Source organism: Rhea americana, unplaced genomic scaffold (assembly GCF_003343005.1).
Source record: "Rhea americana isolate MKP2758 unplaced genomic scaffold, rheAme1 scaffold_1, whole genome shotgun sequence".
NCBI classification, from domain to species: Eukaryota; Metazoa; Chordata; class Aves; order Rheiformes; family Rheidae; genus Rhea; species Rhea americana.
In genome coordinates, this window is record NW_028185038.1 from 16017427 (window position 1) to 16036187 (window position 18761).

Sequence of the window (18761 nt, forward strand, 5' to 3'; positions counted from 1 at the left end):
ATGAAGCAGGGGGGAATTTTGCTCCGTGTCTGGAATACGCAGGCCCTGGGCTCTGAGGAGCAGTCTGCGTGGAGGTGGGGCTGCGTTCAGACCAGCTCTGTGCTTTGCTCCCGGTGGAGTCACGGCACCTCCTGAGTCCAGCGGGAAACCTGACCAGCTCCAACTGTCCCCTCCTTGCCCAGGCTCTCGCYGTTCAATGTGCTGAATTGTTGTCTCGCAGGTTACCATCCACAGTGCCTGTTGAGAAAATACCTCATGACCTCTGCCCAGTCCCTCAGCCAGACACGACAGGTAAGGCACCAGCAGGGTCCTCTCCTCATTTTGAGGTGGAGTTGCTTGTAGAGAGCGGGACAACCCCAAAGAGCACGTCCTGTGCCAAGGGATGCCACCAGGGCCAAATCTCCTGGGGATGTAAGGCAACGTAGGCCCACAAATAGTGGGTTTCTTTGATTTCTATCATGTGAGGTCTGGTCTTCTTTGTGTGAATGTTGCATCTTGCCTGGGCTTCCCTGCAGCTTGCCCAGATCAGCTAATGATATGATGGGTGGACAATGAAGTGGAAATGGATGTGCCTTTTTAATTGGCATCTGTGAAATTGTGTACACTAGAACGTAATGTGTCCCCATTTTAGCATCATAACTGTGTGCTATGGTTGCTACTTCAGCTAAAGGTAAATTTTTCTCCCTTTAGTGATGGCAGGATGTTCTAAGAGTGCAAAATTGATCCAGTTAATTGCATCAACACTGCAGGAGCAGCAGAATTTAATTCATCATATTACAGCAGTCTGCAAGACACACCTGTGTCCCAGCCAACATCCCAGAGTCCCATTATACACATATGGAGAGAAACAGGTTCTTTCTAGGTGTAATCATCTGAGCTGTTGTGGACAGCTACCTGGCCGACGCATGAACCACATTTGGAAGTATTTGCTTCTCTCCATGAAGGTGCCTATAAAGGTGCCCAGGGTGATTAGCCCAGATCCGGAAAACTGCTCTGTAGACCAGTGTTGGGTCAGATGAAAGGCACCTTAGTACTTAACTAGTTAGACAGTAGCTGAACAGAGGTTTGTAGAGCCCTTCACCTAAATTTTCTTCCCGAGTTACTTGCATATCTGTGAGAAGCAGATAATATGTTCCCTGTCTCCTGAGTTGCAATCGAGTCGCTCATGTACGCCTGTGATGTGAGTTAAGCTAGAGCCTTGGGTCGTGTTATGAATGAAATCCCATCCTTATTCTCCTTCAGTAGGATGTATGACCAGAACAGTTGCTATTAAAAGCAATAGCTCTTCCCGTGTTGGACGGATTTGAGTAGCAGAGACTTCTGTACCTACCAACTCAGGGAAGACTTTTGGTGTCCGCTTTCCTCTTCCTTAAATATAGGAGGAAGAAGTGGCCTTAATTTGCTGTACAAAAGCGCTGCATGTACATCAATATTACTTTCTCCTTGCAGGCACCATCAATGGGAGATACTGCTGTCCCCAGCTCTACATCAACCACCGCTGCTTCTCAGGTCCATATTTAAACAAAGGCAGAATAGCAGAGCTACCTCAATCTGTTGGGCCTGGCAAGTGTGTGCTTGTCCTTAAAGAGGTACGGCTCAGCTACTTTTTGGGGGGATTTCTGGGGAAAATGTGAACCTCGGGTTGCAAGGCCCCCAGCATAAAAAGGAGGCACCTACAATTGTCCTTGAGCTCTGTAGTGGTTTTCCTTGAGTCCAAGTCGTGAGCTGGGAACTGAAGTATGTGTGTTGGGAGTACCAGGAGAGCTGACAACTTTGAAACATGGGGATTTTTGTTGGGTAGGAGAAAGTTCCATCTAACTGTGGCTACTGTGTGGGAGCAATGAATGTTCTGAGTAGAGCAGGTCCCGTGGTTTGGCCGCTATGGAGTGGTACCATAGACCTGTTTCTGCTGGCACAGGTAATTCAGCATCCTCGCTGCTCTTGTGCTGGCAGGTTCATCCTGGCTGACACCTTCGCATGTGTGACCACGGTCTGATGGGGCCCAAGCTGAGTGAAAATCAAGCATGTATGCATGTGATGGGCTATATGGAAGCTGTGGTGCACGCAGCTCTCGCTGAATCCAGTGCACAACCAACACAGCAGTGATGGCAGGGAATCAAAATCTGTTCATTTAATCCTGACCGAATCAWTGCTTGCTTTGGGCCAGATCCACAGTATGCTGAGCGCTTAACATCAGGGAAAAGCTAGGTTGTCTGAAAAAAACGTGTAAAGATTTCCTGCACAGACAACAATCCATACAGAAATGARAGGCAAGGTGATGTAAGGTGTGAAAGGACAGGAAGATGGTACCACTGGATAAACAGGGAGCAACTGGCACCTTGGGAAACATTTCTGATTGACTTCTCTAGAAATCCAGATCTTTTAGCTTTCTAACCTGGCATGAACCATGCTTGACTTAGTTTTTTATGATGCGAGGGCATAGGTGAGCTCTCTCTGCCCTTGGTGGAAAGGCTTGGGAGCTTTAGGGCTCCGTTCATCTGATGGATATGTAAAAACCTCAGTGCCTYGCTCATACGTGAATGTCTGTAGTTGTCTAAAGTGAGATGACGGCCATCCCCTTAGCAGAGGCACCTGAAGTGTGAGACTGCTCGCAAGTCACCCACAAYTTGAAAAAGTGTCTGTACTGTAGAGTAACTCCTACATCCTTGTTCGCTTGCTAGTAACCTCTATAAGCTGCTTTATACACAACAGCACTGCCCAATGTGTCACATGGTTAAAATCTGGGCTGTGAAGAGAGCCCAGTAATCCAGCTGCTTGTGCAGGTGGGATACTTGGATCTGAAAGAAGCAGATCAAAAATAGCCCTCAGCAGAAAGCAGGATAAAGTGGTTGCAGAGCAAAAGTTGACAGCTGCCAAATTTGAAAGCAAGTCTGTAGCGGCTTGCTGATGGGGCGCATTAGCAATCTGCTGCTACTTGAAAAGCAGACAATGAAAAAGCAACATGGGGGAAACATGAGGCATGCACAACCAATATTTACACTAATGTTTCTTCCTTCTCTCCTCTCCCTGGGATTTTCAAAACATAAGTAATACAAAGCTTCTGCAAGAACCTCACCTAGAATCTTACGGCTTTTCTGCATTGACTTGCACCAGCTTCTTCAGATTCCCGAAGAATGAGASCTGTTCTTATCTGTGGAAATCAACCTGAGCAACTCTGCTAATTTTCTTACAGAAAGCCTATTTTTCCTTGCTCTGCTCCCTTGCAGAATTGCTTACTGAAGGAGCAAATACCAATGTCAATGAGACGCAGGCATTTTACTCTTGGAGACATGAACGACTTCCCAAGGAGCAAAGCTATGGCAATGACCTAGCATAGCTCAGTGGTATTTTGCAGTAAATCCAAGCTCATTCTGTCCATGTAGACATGACAGCCTGGTCCAAGTTCTAGGAGGAGAGATAGAAGAGAAGATATTTGGGGCATTGCTCTWGGAGAAACATGCCTGAATTCTGTTAGCTGCTGCCAAGAAGAGAGAGCTGTCAGCAGCTCAGTCAACCATGGGGAGGGATGAAGATGGGTGTACCCAACACCTGGAGTAAGCAAGAGGTGGGAGACACTCACTGATGTGCTGTTCTGTTCTCCTTCTGTGCATACAGAGAGGAGAGCCACCTCTGACACCGCATGGCCACAACTGCAAAGCTTTGCAGGGCTACAGAGTCCTCCAAGGGTTAAAGTAGAGGAGAGCCATCATTCYGATGAACCCAGTCTCAGTGCTGAGGTTGATGGCTTTGTCTTGCTTTATGCCTGCTTCTGATGTGGCCCAAAGAACACAAATGCATTATAATTCTCTCTCTCTCGTTATATAGAAAAATTGCAGGTCATTGTAAATTATGCATCAGTGTAACTTGTTTGGAGTAGATAAATTATATGCGGGCCTTGTTTCTGCTACACACAGGGGAGTAGTGGAGAAGACAAACCTATACTGAAAATAGCTGAATATCGGTCTGCTGCCCTATCCCCTGCCTCAGTTTAGCTAAAGCAAGARGAGAGCAGATGTACTCTCCCCTTCAGCACCAGCTGATGGAAAACCTTGCTGCTGGCTGGGTGCTGAGGGGGCTGATCCCCACCATCTACTTTCCTCCACATTTGACTCTGGGGGATATATCAAAAAATACAGCACAACCAGGGTTCATGCTGCTGCCTCTTTGGCCCTTCTTTCCCCCAAGATCTTACTGTCCCTTTCTCACTGATGCAGTGAAGTATCACCTTGGACCCAGCTCCAAACAAGGTGGCACTACCAGCCAGCACAGCTAATAGCAAGGTAGCTATGGGTTGGTGTTGCTTGGCTGTGGAGTAAACACACTCCCACGATTGGGAGACATCCTTGCAGTGTGGAGTAGGAGCATCTCATTCTGGTTGCGTTGTCTGGACTTTTTCTCCACATTGAGTTTTTGCCTTTAGTTTAACTACAGAYGCCTGTGCTGAAAGCAGACAGCTGCAACATCTGCTTTGGTTCACCTTTGGACAGCAAGGGCCATATACCTGTTGAARTTCTCTGGAAAATAGCTGTTGGCTGAAAAAACAATGCTGGTAGTCACYGTGGTTAAGTCATGGTTCAGGATAGCAAGGTAAAACATCTTTTCCAGCACAGTGGTACTTTTTTTTAGAGAAAAATTATATTCCTTATTCAAGAGAAAGGAGGAAACCTCTCAATTCCTCATCCACTCTGCTGAGATACTGAATGTTGAAAGAAGGATAGTAACAGTATATTTGCACACCAGGTGCTTTTGTGTCCAGCTAGGCTGTCTTGTGTAGCTGTTTCTTCTGCACGCACATACATASACATTTACGTGTCCCTGCTCAGCTTCCCTGCTCCTCTGTTTCTGGCAGTCCCATAACGCAGACTCAAGGCAGTAGCTCTGGAAAGCAGATGTTGAGCATGTCAGAGATGATCTCAGTTGCAGGTGGTGGAAAAAAAAATAGATTGCCTGCCCRATTTAGTTCTTAAATCACAATAGTTAGAAAACAATTCTGAACAATTCTTCATCTATGCCAATAACTTACATGGCAACATCCCCTAAATAAAAAAAGAGATGTCTTTTTAAAACTGTAAATGATCTGTAACTCACGAGATCTTAGGGAAATCTGTTCTGGAGATTAGCCTCAGTGCATACTGCTGTTAGTATTCTTAAGCCTCTTTGCTCTTTCCCTGTTAAAAGRAAAAAAGGACTTAARGGTAACATGACTATCCAGCTCATGCTGGATAGAGAAATCAGCCAGCATTTTGCGAAGCAAGGCTRTTAGCAATCAGATATGGCGTTGGGATGACAGAAACCATCTATAGTCCAAAAAGATGTGAACTGCATTTCTGCAAGAGGGTTCTTCRTGCTCTTCAAGCTTGCTGAGTGAACTTCAGCTCATCTGTTCTCCAACTTAGGATCTGACTGTATTTTTGTAGATGTCRTGCACAGTCATAAGCACATCAACATGTGATGCCACAACCTTGAGTATGGCAAAAGCTAACTTTCAGAGGCCTGATCCCCTAATGACTTAGTACCTGACCTAGCAGCTCTGCATACAGTAAGTGAGGTGAACTGGGCACCCCAAATGTGACCAACGAACTCTGATGTACTGTGTAGGAGCTGTTGGGAAGCACTGCAGAAAGCARCATGACGCATGCCTTGCTCTTAGCATGGGGATTCACAACCTAGGAGCATTTTCATGGTCCATGTCTTCAATGACTGATTCGGGTCTATTATCCTCAGGAGCCCTCTAAACCAGTTACCTTGGTGTGGTGCTCCTCTTCTTTTCTCTCTCTGCCCCACGGCCACATCATTAGTTTGAAAAAAGTGAAAGAAATTCTTACTGAAGCTTGCCTGGGAGCTAGGAACTCTCCTCTTAGGCAGGAGATAGGGGCTCACATCTCAGGTAGAGTTGAACCTGGTTTCTCCTCTCAAGGATGCTGATCATTGGGCTCTTGAACAGGAGAAGAGGCATAATGATGTTTTGAGCTGAACCCAGTCAGCAATATGTTCTAGGAAAGCTTCATCTAGGATTGAGGCCATTAATGAAGCGAGGTGAAGTGATAGGAAATTGATGAATCCTAACCAAGTTACAATAGGAAGAAAGGTGCTGAACAGCTCAGTAGCATTAGGCTGTTCTGGACTTGCCCAGAAAAGACATTTAGGTACTTGAAAATCTATGGCTTTGGGCGCTTGACCTGCTTACAGGATCTGGCAGAGGCTGGTGGTGGTGCTGTGTAATCATGCTCACGATTGTGATTCCACTCCCGTTGATTCTCAAAATCCAAAGGAAGTTGAGCAGCATCAAAATAGCTTCATAGATTTGCCGCAACAAAAGCTGGAGGAAAGCTCAAGGTGTCGTCTAATCCAGCCCTCTGCTTCCAGGCACTGTTGGCTCTACCTAAACTCTTCCTAATGGAGAGGTCTGAAAATAAACTATCAAACTCTCAGACTCACTCAAGCCGATAGGGAATTCAGTGAATCAGACCAAAATGTGACCTTTCTGAACACTGTGAAGTGTTTTTTCATCTTCAGAKAAAGCTGTAAATTGGCATGGGTTCCTTAATTGTTTCTGGTTTTTAATCCCAGTTAGGTTTTTCCCAAGAAACAAAGTATTCTAATCTCTTCCTAGTGTTTCACAGTGTGTGAGATTAAGGGATAATGTTGTTAGAAGATAACATTATTAGCATGATAATGGACTCCTGCTTCAACGTAGAMTGCCAGGCCAAGTGAGTTATATGAAATACATGAAGAATAAAAGCTAAAGCTTTTTCATTATTATTATTTTTCCTTTCTCCATAGGGAAATCATTATTATGTCGAAACACTCTTTTTTAATATGAGTTTAGAAGATTACTGGGAGTCATGGTGATGACAAGCCAATTTAGAGGAAAGTATTGGTATGCTGAGTGTCTTTGCAGGGCTAAGGTTCGCTAGGTGTCTCAGATAATGCTTGAACAACCAGGGTGGGCTTAGAAGTGTGCATTAAAAGAGATTTTCCACTCTGCCCCTGCAGAGGTCTTAAATGACTGCCTGGATTTGCTGGAATGGGAGGGAAACATATTTGATGAGTAGTGAATGCAACCAGGAACTATGCAGATACTACAGATTTTTGAAAAACCACCATTTCTTTGTGCTCAAATTAGAGCTGGTCACGTTCAAAAGTCATGCCTGGGTCTGGAGGGATGGGAAAGTGTCCGTTACGACAGCGTTATTGCAGTGCCTCAGTCTCAGTTTTGTCTTCTCAATATAGGGTGCAGTTRAGCGAGATATTTTAACTGAAAGAGAGTATTGCATATTTAACTGCCACAGGCTCSAATGAAATCTAGTGGCCYACTGTCTTCAAGAAACTAGGCTTARGTCCTGTGTAGCCTGATAGCCTATCTCCAGAAATGAGCAGTATCTGGTAGAAAAGAAGAGGATGTGAAGGGAGAAGCCTGCAGAGGAGGGCACATGGCTGCAACCTCTAAAACGCAGRTGATCTTCAAAGAAAAACAACGGAAAACGGATCGTACCTCCTCGCTTCATTCCCCATAGGCTGTCAGAGGGACTAGAGATACAAAAAGACTCTTTTTCCCCCTTAACTGTATCCATCAATGTTTGTGGTAGGGTATTTTTGATTAGCAATGAAGCCATGGGAGCTATCCCAAAACAGCGTAGTAGATGTCTCCATGTCAGGGGGTACATAATCACTCTGGAGCTGGAGCTGGATGGTTTCTGTCGTTGAATTCTCTTGTTTTACTCATTTGGTAATATTTAGATTTTGAGTGAGGTTGGGAAAAACAGRCACAAGCCTGCTTGGCTGGAGCCATCCTGGGCTCAGCCAGTGGTTTGGCTTCGCTGGTTCAGGTCTCAGTATCTCTGTGCCCGGTGTATCAGTTTGTACGGTGAGTGGCCAACAAGAAAAGGTGTGACCGAGCAAGTGGGTGAGCTCACTCGGAAGTTCTTTTTTTTCTCCTGGGAATTGGTGTGGTTCAGTAGCTGCTACGGTGGGTTGTGACGAGATAGGAACCAGCCGGGAGATTGCAARTAGCTCTGTATTTTAGTTTCCCTTTCTGTGAGATAGGGAAGTATGCYTCTGCCCCTCCTCGTATGATGTTTTGAGATGTACAGATGAGCAGAGCCGCRTAAGACATTACTACTAGTATTAGGCATTGCTTTAGATTTCTCTAATTATATCTTTTTAAGAGCTGTTCCTGTAATACTTCCAAGGGCCCAATGATAAATCAGATTTTGTTTTTAGTAAATAAACTAGCCAGGCTACTCAAACATTGCTGTTTCACATGGTAATATGCAGCATGTAGTGAAGCCCTTGCCCACATGTTTTTCAAATGCCAGAAAATCCTCAGGTTGCTGGATTTAAAAGAAAAAAAACATAAACACTTCACTCTTTGCAATTTGACCTACTGAGTATTTCATTTCTGACAACACGCGTTCGTAGGTGCTGTGGAAACTTAACTCTCATCACCCTGAAATCATTTGCAGACCTCCAGGGAACTAGGAGCAGGCGTTGGGTAAAGAGCTAAATTATATCAAAACTGATCCAGACCCACTGTGGGGTCATTCATGTCCACACAAAGCAGCATGTACTAGCAGTCTGGTGCTGTTAAGAGATTTGTTTTTATGTTTACCTCCCTAAGCAAAATATAGACTATTAAAGCTTGGATTCTCTGAGCCAATGGTAGGAATCATTTTTGTTCTCAAAGACTTTGGATTAAATGGATTGGCACACATGTCACACAGAGCAGACACGTGCTGGGTTCCAGGCATACCTCCTCGCAAACTCCTTTTGTGTAGCCTTTAATAATAATCTGTTAATAGAGTCAAGGAATGTAGCACTGAGATGCACAACCATGTTGCTGGCCTTAARTATGAGAGTTTCTCCTTTAGTCTTCAGTGTGTTAAAGGTACACATTACTTTGCGTTTCACTAAGTTAATTTTTTTCATCACTCTGGATGCAGGGAGTGGCGCCTACTTTGGGCATGCCTTGGTGGTGAGGATCTGCCTCAAAAAAAGCACAAGTGCAATTTTCAAAGGAGACCTCTGGGGTTAGCCAGCAGCATTTAAAGTCATACAAGCATCAGACCAAGATGTCATGTGCACTATGCTTGGCACACTGATCAGCTCTAGGACCTCTTCTYGTTGGATCTAGCGTGTACCCTATGCATCCTTGAACCTAAGTTGGCACCTGYAGCTGCTCTTGCCTGTGCATCACAGATGAGCATGTTAACCTGGGGTCAAGGGCTGCTGTTAAACCCATTGGCACTGTTGTTTTTGTCTCTCGTTAGGTTCTTAGCATGGTGATCAATGCAGCTTATAAGCCAGGGAGCGTTTTACGAGAGCTGCAGCTCGTGGAAGACCCTCAGTGGAATTTCCAAGAGGAAACGCTCAAAGCAAAGTAAGTCTCCTGTGTGTGCTCTTTTGTTTGGTACCTTTAAGAAATGGAACTGGCTAAAAAACAAACAAACAAACAAGAGATTTTTTTTTTTGCTATGCAAGTTTTATTCTTTTTAATTATCATTTTTTCTTCCTTGAATTATTTGGCTGGTTCTGGAGCAGCTTAAGAAGTGAAATGTTCATCTGAGCATTTCATTTCTGTTGTCTTTATTTTAAGCCCATAAAATGCTAGATGCACTAGAAAATGCTCTATTTTTCTCTTCCAACTTTAATATGTACCCACTTAAGCCTTTTTTATATAATAGATACTCTAGCTAAGATGTAKTCCTGCAACCATTATTCCTCTTAGAGGGGTGGCTCTCCATACTACCTCCAAAGACCAGTTATTCCCATTTTATTGAGAGATGTCAACAAAAAGTACTTCGAAGTCCTCTCTCCCTACTGGCTGACTTAACTTTTTGAGTGCTAAAATTAGATATGATGAATCTCACCCCTTGTACTAAASTCTATTACTTGCTTTTTAAATAAATGCAATTAGTTTTTGGTTATTGGAAATGGCTGGCTCATAATTATGGCATTATTGATTTCTATTGTATTTGATCTTTGGCCATGCAGATATTACAGAAAGCTCATGTGGGCTGTGATTGAGGGAGAGAATTGAGAACCTTTTACTCTGCAAACAGAAACTCTTCTTCTAAAGGAGGATTACAAATAGAAATGGAAGGCTACTAGAAAATCTGATTTTTAATTTGGTTCTGTCACCCACATGGAAGTCGTATTTTTGGTTTTTATCAAATGAAATTTTGTGGATGCAGAATCCAAAGATCATTTTTTGCATGTGCATTAAAAATAAGTCATCATTCCTAGGCTGTTTTTTCATTGATTCTAGGCTCCTGCACCTTATTCTGGCAAATGTCAGATATAGCTGTGCTMTTGGTACCTAGCAGTTGTGAAATTGAGTTATATTGCGTCATCTTAGTGTCCTGTCCTTCATCTCCTCTACTTTCCCCTGTGGCACTTCTATCCATTCATTCCCATGTCTTTTTTCTCCTCCCATCTATTTAGCAYGAGGGCTAGCCTGCTGGAATGTATCTTAAATCTATGTAGCCCTCCAGATAAAAATGTATAAGTACTTTCCAACAAAGAAGTTTGCATTTCATGTTGGGAACAGGTAGTGCACGTGTTCCTGAACATCCGCTATCCTACCAGGAGTCTGCGAGTCAGACAACATCTTTTGACTCTGTCAAGATGAAGAACTTTCCCCAGGGATCATTGCAGGCTCAAAGCTACAACAGCAAGTTTTACAGTGACTTCTAAGCGTAGAAATGTATTCTCATTTCAGTGCAGCATTTTACTCTGGCTAGTGAAGAGAGAGCTAATAGGTCCGTAGCATGTTACCGTAGCTATCTGGCTTCTGGGGGCTGAGGCCATGGTCCTCTGTGCACAGAGCTGTCCTGAGTTGTCATAGCAGCTCACCTGCAGGTTCTTTTGAGTGCTTCTAGGAGAGGGTTTCGGAGGGTAGACCTGCCCTAAGATTACCTGATGTGTCTAGGACTTTTTTTTCTCTTTCTCTGGGTTCACTGGGGCTGTTTCATTGAGAAATCTTCTGGGGTTTTAATTGCATCTGGTGCAGGAACAGCRAAGAAAACAAGCTCGTGAAATCAGATACCCCGGGATGCGTGAAGTGACACATGGCATGTTACATCAGGTGTGACAGTCGGGTGTGCTCCAGAATCTTAGACAGAGACCTGTAACGAGCAAACGTCTGTCTGCACCGACTTCCAACCACGCCGGCTCCCAGTGGTATCTCGCTGCTAATGATGACAGCTCTACAGCCACTGGAGCGTTTGTGCTGTAGTGTGACATGTTGTGTCACCTCCTTCCTTCTGATGTAAACTGACACCTCTTTGGATCTTGACAATGTTGTTGTTTGTTTGCAGCGATGGTTGCAGTAGGATAGAGCAAAGGGGTGTGAGGAGAAAGGTGAAGACAAGGCTGCTGTTTCAGACCTACCCAAACGCCAGGTTGTTCCCTGCCAGGAATGCGTTATCGTAGCCCTAGGGCSACCTGCGTTTAGTTTACTCTGCTGTCACGAATGACCAGTGCAGGATCAATTACACTAGCCTTGCAACGAAGATAAGCAGTTTAGATTATCCGAACAGATGTGTTTGCGCTGTGTGACGGCAGTCGCTTCCCATCAGCACTGCTGACTCTCCRTGAAAACAGTCGAACTTGATTTGTTGGCGATGATGAGCTATAAATGTCAGGCCTGATCCCCTGAATTCCCAAGAGCTGTGGGTATTCAGCCTTTATAGTTTTGATGCTTTAATCTCGATGTCTAAGTCTAGATTTGCTGTCCTGATCTTGTACACAAAGGCTCGAGGACCTTTACTCTTTCCAAGCGCTTTTATTGCTACAACTGCACGCCAGGCTGTTGGGGGCTCACCCATTTCTGCAGRACTTAGTACATAGATAGGATCAGTGTGTGCAGAATGCATGTCTTGTGTGAAATCCAGTTAATCAACATTTTTTTWAAAAAAGGATATTTCTGGACTTCTCATTATCTGAAATTCTGAGACCTGCCCAAATCTAGTAGCTGAATTCCAGGAATATTAACCCGTAATCACAGAAACCATTGCTTATTTATGAGGCTATATTTCAAAGAGAGTCTTTTTACTGTGGATGCTTTACAAGATTTCCTTTCATCTGAGATGAATGATGCTGAGGTACTTGATGCCTTCTTTGCCTCAGTCTTTGCTGGCAAGGTTTGCTCTCGGGCCTCCCAAGTCCCTGTCACTGAGGGAGTGAAGCATTACTCACAGGAGATGAGAAGGGATTTGGAGACTACGTAAGCAAGCTGGGCATACACAAGTCTCTGCGACCAGATGAAATGCACCTATGGCTGCCTGGGGGAACTGGCCAGTGTCATTGCAGGGGCACAGTCTGTCATCTTTGAAAGGTCATGATGATCAAGGAGGTTCCTTGAAGTCTGAAAGAAGGCAAACATCACACTCATCTTCRAGAAGGGCAAGAAGAAAGATCCAGGTACTTACAGGCTGGTCAGCCTAAACTCAGTCCCTGGGGAGGCTGCAAGGTGAATCCTCCTAGAAGCCRTTTCCAAGTACATGCAGGACCAGAAGGTGACTGGGAAGAGCCAGCATAGATTTACCAAGGGCAGGATGYGCCTGTTGTGATGAGATGACTGATTTGGTAGATGAGGGAAAAGCACTGGAAGTTGTTTGTGTTTTTAGGAAGGCTTTCAACACAGTCTCCCATACATACTATCTTTATAGCCAAACTGTGGCAATATGGATTGAATGGATGCCTGATAAATTGAGTGGAAAAGTGTCTGGACAGCTGTGCTCAAAGGATTGTAATCAGTGATATGAAATCCAAGTGGCAGCTAGTTATTAGCAGCACTCCTCAAAGCCAATACAGAGATACAGGTCATATCATTTAGTTCACCTTCAGTGTCAGCTTGGCCTTTTGCACCAAGTGGTGGAGATAGAAGTTGTTGGGTCCAAGGGAATGACATTTTTTTTTTTCCATAATCACAAGGAGACTTAGCCAGACACATTCTTACAACTAGAACAATGTCAGGGCCCTCACTGAATTCTATTTTCAAGAGTTCARAGTATCACTGGATGATCAAATAGGTTTGGAGGAAGGTCACCGCCACGTTTTTATGATTTTACCTAGAATATGCATATTTGTAAAATCTTTGGCATTCTGGATACATTGAGTTGCTCCAAAGATACGTGTGTTTTGATGAAAACTCTAGAGGTTACTATCATTGGCGTCCCAGTGGCCCACACAGGCAGGTTCTAAAAGAAGCAGATGTTAAATAACCTCTGCTACTGCACTTGTAAGATACTTTTGGTAGATGTAATGCAGGGAGAATTTGCTTGTGTGCTGAAAGGTTGTCAGAATTGTGGGCTGTATYTCTATGATGAGACTTTTGATAATGTGGCTATGTGCAATGCTCTTGCTGTTTGAAGTGTCTTCAGCACCACGCTTTTTTTGTTCTCATGAACTTCTAACCTATTTTATGGCCAAAGGAAGTATAATATTTCCAACAAAGTGCAATTATCTGAATATTGTTGCTCATGGATCAGCAAAGATCCTGAGTGTATTTTTCCTGGGAATATTTTCAGCCATGAGGGTTTATCCACCTTTTGGTGTCTTGGTGTAGAGAGAACAGGGACAGAAGAGGAATATTCTTTGTATTTAGGTGTAAAGTCTTTTAAAGGAAAATGATTTCCAAAAAAGCTTAAAATGTCATGCTTGACACAGCTATTTTTGAGGTCTTTAGCACTGTCACACTAYGCATACAAGTTACTTGGTGCTTAAAAGTGGTTGGGAAGATGTATGAAAATAACGATCAGTAGCASGTAATTTTTTGAATGATGCTAATGGAAAAGAGTTTTCTGGTTATATCCCGAGGAGCTCTTTCCACAGGGCTGTCCTAGACAAGCTCGGATTACATTTGGTGGTTTTTGTGTTAGAAGGCTTTAGAATGCAAGAAATATGGAAAATATTAGTAGATCCTGGCTTATCATTGCAAGAGGTGCTGCCAAGACTAAAATCATGTAAAATTTTGCTTGTGGCCAGTACTAACACCTTGGGTTATTGAGAGTGATTCCTGCAGTCATGCTGATCTCCGTTTTTCCATCCTTTCTATTAGTTATTATGTGCACTATGTGTATTGCTTTCAAAGCAGGGTGTGAAATCAGGTTTTCATTTTATCAACTTCATCATTTTTGTTTTGCCAGGCACTTTAGTACAGTGAGACCTTTTTGGATAGCCAAACACAAAAGGAAGTAGGAAGTTAGAAAAAGTGAGCAATTCTTGAATAGCACCCGGGTATTATCATGTAGCTTAGCTTGTAAGAAAGAAGATCAAGAGGCAATTTGATTGCATTGCTTTTGCAGGGAAGCAAAACCAGATGCCATCTTTTCATCCTAGTGATGAAAGTCAGAACAAAGACAAAAAGTTAAATCAAGATACATCCAGATTTAAAGTGAAGCATAGGCTTATAGGTACAGGTGACTCTGCTGCCTGGTAAAGTAATGAATTCTTCCAGTGTGGAGAGCTTTAGAGGGAAGCTGKTGTTTTCTGGAAGTAAAGTAAAGTAAACTTTTATCCAACTAAAGTTGCTGGGGTTCAGGTGAAGTTACCAGAATGAAGTTCTACAGCCTGTTGCAGGAGTCTGACTTGATGACCTAATGAGCTARGTGGTTGTTAAACTTAACTGCTCCTGGAGAAGTAATAAGGACAGGAGTCTTTTCAAACAAGTTGAAAAGACGTATAAGGCCTTTATAAGTATACATATTTAAATGCTTGTGGAAATCATTCTTTTCGTATTAGGTTTTGCCAAAGTCCCTTTAGCCAACCTTCATTGGAAAGCTGGGATAATGGTACTCTCTTCTATCTTGGAAGTAGCACTCTTTCCATTACGCATCATCTGTCCAGGTCTGATGGGGTGCATGCAGAGTTGGCTCGTCAGTTCATTAATTAGTGAATCCAGGATTGACTCCATGACCTGGGATCTTGTTTGGGCATCAGATGGGGTGTCAGAGCCTGGTGCCGTGTAGAGATACTCATTTAGGTTCTGGAAGACTTTCATGTTGAGGCCGTAGGTCGGATCAAGCCTTTTGCAGTSTGAGGACGGTCAGACTGGGCTGTTCCCAGACCTGGGATCCATCTGAGAATTGCCCTATAAAACCATGCACCACAGGGGGAAACCGCTCTTCTGGTTCCCTAGGGYTTCCAGAATTAATTTTAGGAAATTAGAAGAGGTATCTCAGTTGCCTTGCTCAGAGAAACCTTCRGAGAGAGGGAGGGGAGTCCAGGAAGGATGCTGTGTGTGTTAACTCCTTGGCCATGGCTCTCTTGTTTTAGCTTCTTCTCCTCTTCTTCTTCCATATTGGACTATCAGCAGCTGCTCCCCTAGTAGCGAGCAGTGGRTTTTATTGCACTCACAAATACTTCCTCCCATTTTTCCTGATGACTGCAACTTGTCTTTAAAGGCTTCCAAGCCAGTAATCTCTCTTTTTCACTCTCTCCCCTCCTACCCCCCATTTTCTTTTGTGTGTTACTTTTCTGTCCTCTAAGCACATTTATAATGCCTTAACACCAGGCWCTTGCGTGATTGTCTCTTGTGTTGCATTCCTTGGGATGCATAAGAGATGTTTTAAAAACCTTATCTCGCTGTTTACAATAGCGTGGTGCTGCTGTTTAATAAATTATGGGGATAATTGGTTTTTCAGAGTTCACATCTCCAATGTATTACAGCAGGGATGTAACTGTATCTTTCTTAGCCATTTATCGCTCAGAAACACTTCATATAAAACACTGAAATAAATGTTTTAGCAGCACATTGATAACAAATTCAAGACAAACCTTGCACTGCAGCTTTTTGCTCTAAGTATTCCCTTTAGGAGTCACCATTTTTTAGGGCCTGTTCCTGCAGCCCGGTTAAACCACTCGAGACTCCGGATTAATTTCTGGGGCTTTGTACTGCACAGATCTCGTAGTGGTAAAGTCACCTGATCCCCATATCGCATACAGTCCAGTTTCACCCAGACACTTCTAATATACGGTGCGTGTAGCCCAAGGGCCACAGTTGGGGTAAAGCATTTCACGTATCGGGATGGTACACTGTGAATCCATCACTGGCAGAGGACAGAAGGCCAAGATCCTTATAGCTACTGTGGACAGGTCTGGAGGCAGCTCACTAGGTAAAACTGAGAGCTGAATTTCCCTTTATTTCTTCCCCCCCATGAAAAAGTACCTAAATTACTGAAGTCAGTTTGTGCTCAGTTCGTTCTACATGTAGGACATGATAAGAGCTGCCTCAAGAAAAATAACAGTAGAGGAGATCAAAAGTGTAAGTGGAGGCATACAGAACCAGTCTCCAGTACAACTAAAGCGTGAGGTGACCAAATAGATCTACAAGGAGGATATACTTCACAGTAGGCCAACTTATGAGGAGAGGCWGCATCCCTCTCCCAAACACTATCAGACTATCCAGAAGATCCATCAGTCTGTGGTATMCTGTGCAGTGTCCCCACCAACTGTACTCTGAATTTAGTCCACCTCTTGCCATCTCTCCAATTATACCCAGTGTGCATGTGCATTACTCCCCGGACAACATCCACACCTGAGCTTCCAGCATCATGTCATCCTTTCATTCCTTGTTCAAGTCTGTCTGAAATGAAGTYACTAAAACAAGTAGGTATATTCTTCTTCCTTTCTCAAGAAAGACRTTCTTCCAGAAGTCGCTGGGGAAGGGGCTTACCTAACAGAGGCCAGAGTCTGGGCTGTAGTATTGAAGGACATTACTTGAGTGGTGACATGAGATCTTGCTATACTCTTTTCTAGGTACAGAGGGAAGACGTACAGGGCAACGGTTAAGATTGTGCGAACGTCAGACCAGGTAGCAGATTTCTGCAGAAGAGTCTGTGCAAAGTTGGAGTGCTGCCCCAACCTGTTTAGTCCTGTCTTGGTGGCTGAAGTCTGCCCGGAGAACTGTTCCATTCATACTAAAACCAAGTACAGTGAGTATAGGCTGTAATATTTCTGGTTGCTAGTCAGGAATCAGAGCAGTGGGAGACTGCACATGAACTGGATATGAAGCATATGAATTGTGTAATACATTAATACTGGATGTGAYTGACCTCACCTAATTAGAGCAGTCCAAAAGACAGATATTTAATCCTGACTGAGTCACCATTGGCTCCATTAGGAGTCATTACATCTTCAGAAAATAGCCCATCTCACTCCCTCCTGATATATGTGTGTGAAAGTTATTCCTCTTCAGAGGTGTTGACTTCTGCTTGCATATAAAGGTAAAATACAGGATATATAAAAGGAATCTGCAGCAGCCAGTGAGATTTAAACCACTACATCTCAAACATCTTCATTAAGTGAGGTGAATCCTCCCCTCCTCCTTAGTGAAGAGTTTGGATCGTATGCAGCGGCACATGCCAGTGTCACAGTGATAAGGCTGGAAGGAGTTTGATAGCATTGACCTGTACGCATCCAGGGAGTTTAATGTTTAATCATATCCTTAGCTATTGAGAATAGCTGAAGTTGAGCTTGTGTTCAACACTTTGTTGTCAATGTCAAATAAATTAGCTCTTGAACAGGTCACAAAAGTGGAAGTGGGTGCTGTTTATCTCTCACACAGCTTGCAAGAAACCATACTGATTGATTTAAGAGAAGTTGTTCCTGTTTGGTACGAGGGCAAAARGACCAATGGACCCAGGAACAGATTCAGATCACCGAACGTGGGTTTCTGTAGGAGTCCACACCCAAGTTAGTCTCCTAGATTCCATCTGTGTTGAATGGAGAGCTAGAGGAGGATGGCGGGGAGAGCTTAGGCTGTAGGTGTCTCATCCCAAATACCTGTATTTGGTCAAATGAATCATGTACGAAACTCCATTGATTGTATTGATGAAAGGCTTGGTTCAGTTGCCTACACATGGATATCAAGGGCTGTTCTAGACATCCCGGCCTGCCCACACCTGGTGTGTCCTAAACCTCCTGCAGGGTCTGTCAGCCCCAGAGGATGCTGTAGAACATGTAAAGTGGCAGCTGAACYGAGCCCCTAACATAAGGCCAGAGGACTCTCATCTCTTGTGCACTGAATGTTATTTCAGCTTGGGCCAAGAAATACTTGAAAGTAATAAAAACTCAGCCCTTCATATGCTGAACAAYACGTAATTCAGAATAGCTTGCCCTCTCCACCTTGTAGTGCAACCATCAGCAACTGAAAATATACCTAAGACTTAACTCATGCTGAAGTGCAGCAGATCAGATCTGAAACATGTAGACCTTTCTTGCTCTAAGTTGCTACTTGGCTTAGTGGAAGCTTTGCCTAAGTACACACTGTAGGGTTAAATTCAGAACTCACTCATCACCAATAAATGTAAATAAGTAAGAGCTCTAACACTTCACACTAGTCCAAGATGATGTCCTGTATCTACACTAGACATTTTTTTCTGAATTAAGGTATTTTCAGGTTCCTTGTAAAAGTGCAACTRGAGTGCAGCGTTTAATCGGTAGCAAAAAGCAAGCCGAAGTTCCCTTCTCTTGATGGTTAGAGCTTTTAATGGGTGTTTGGCTTTCATTTCTCCAGCTTATTATTATGGGAAGAGGAAAAAAATCATTAAGCCACCAATTGGGGAAAATAACAACATGAAGAGTGGGCATGTCAAGCCAGCCAGACGCAGGAAAAGGCGGAAATCCATCTTTGTGCAGAAGAAAAGGAGAACATCAGCAGTTGATTTGAATACGGCAGGCTCGGCAGAGGTACATGCTGATAAATCAGCAAAAGCCCCTTTGGGCTTTTTTTTTTTTTTTTTTTTTTTTTTTTTTTT

The 18761-nt window shown here is 43.6% G+C and overlaps 1 protein-coding gene across 1 annotated transcript in view; it reads left to right on the top strand.

The window, feature by feature from the left end:
- Positions 1-18761, top strand: part of SFMBT2 (Scm like with four mbt domains 2) — a 111051-nt gene that overhangs the window by 87449 nt on the left and 4841 nt on the right. Inside the window, exons 14-18 of the mRNA XM_085299567.1 lie at positions 221-291; positions 1450-1589; positions 9270-9379; positions 16762-16937; positions 18521-18693. Of these exons, the coding sequence (XP_085155693.1) occupies positions 221-291; positions 1450-1589; positions 9270-9379; positions 16762-16937; positions 18521-18693 (670 nt within the window). The remainder of the gene's footprint in view (positions 1-220; positions 292-1449; positions 1590-9269; positions 9380-16761; positions 16938-18520; positions 18694-18761) is intronic.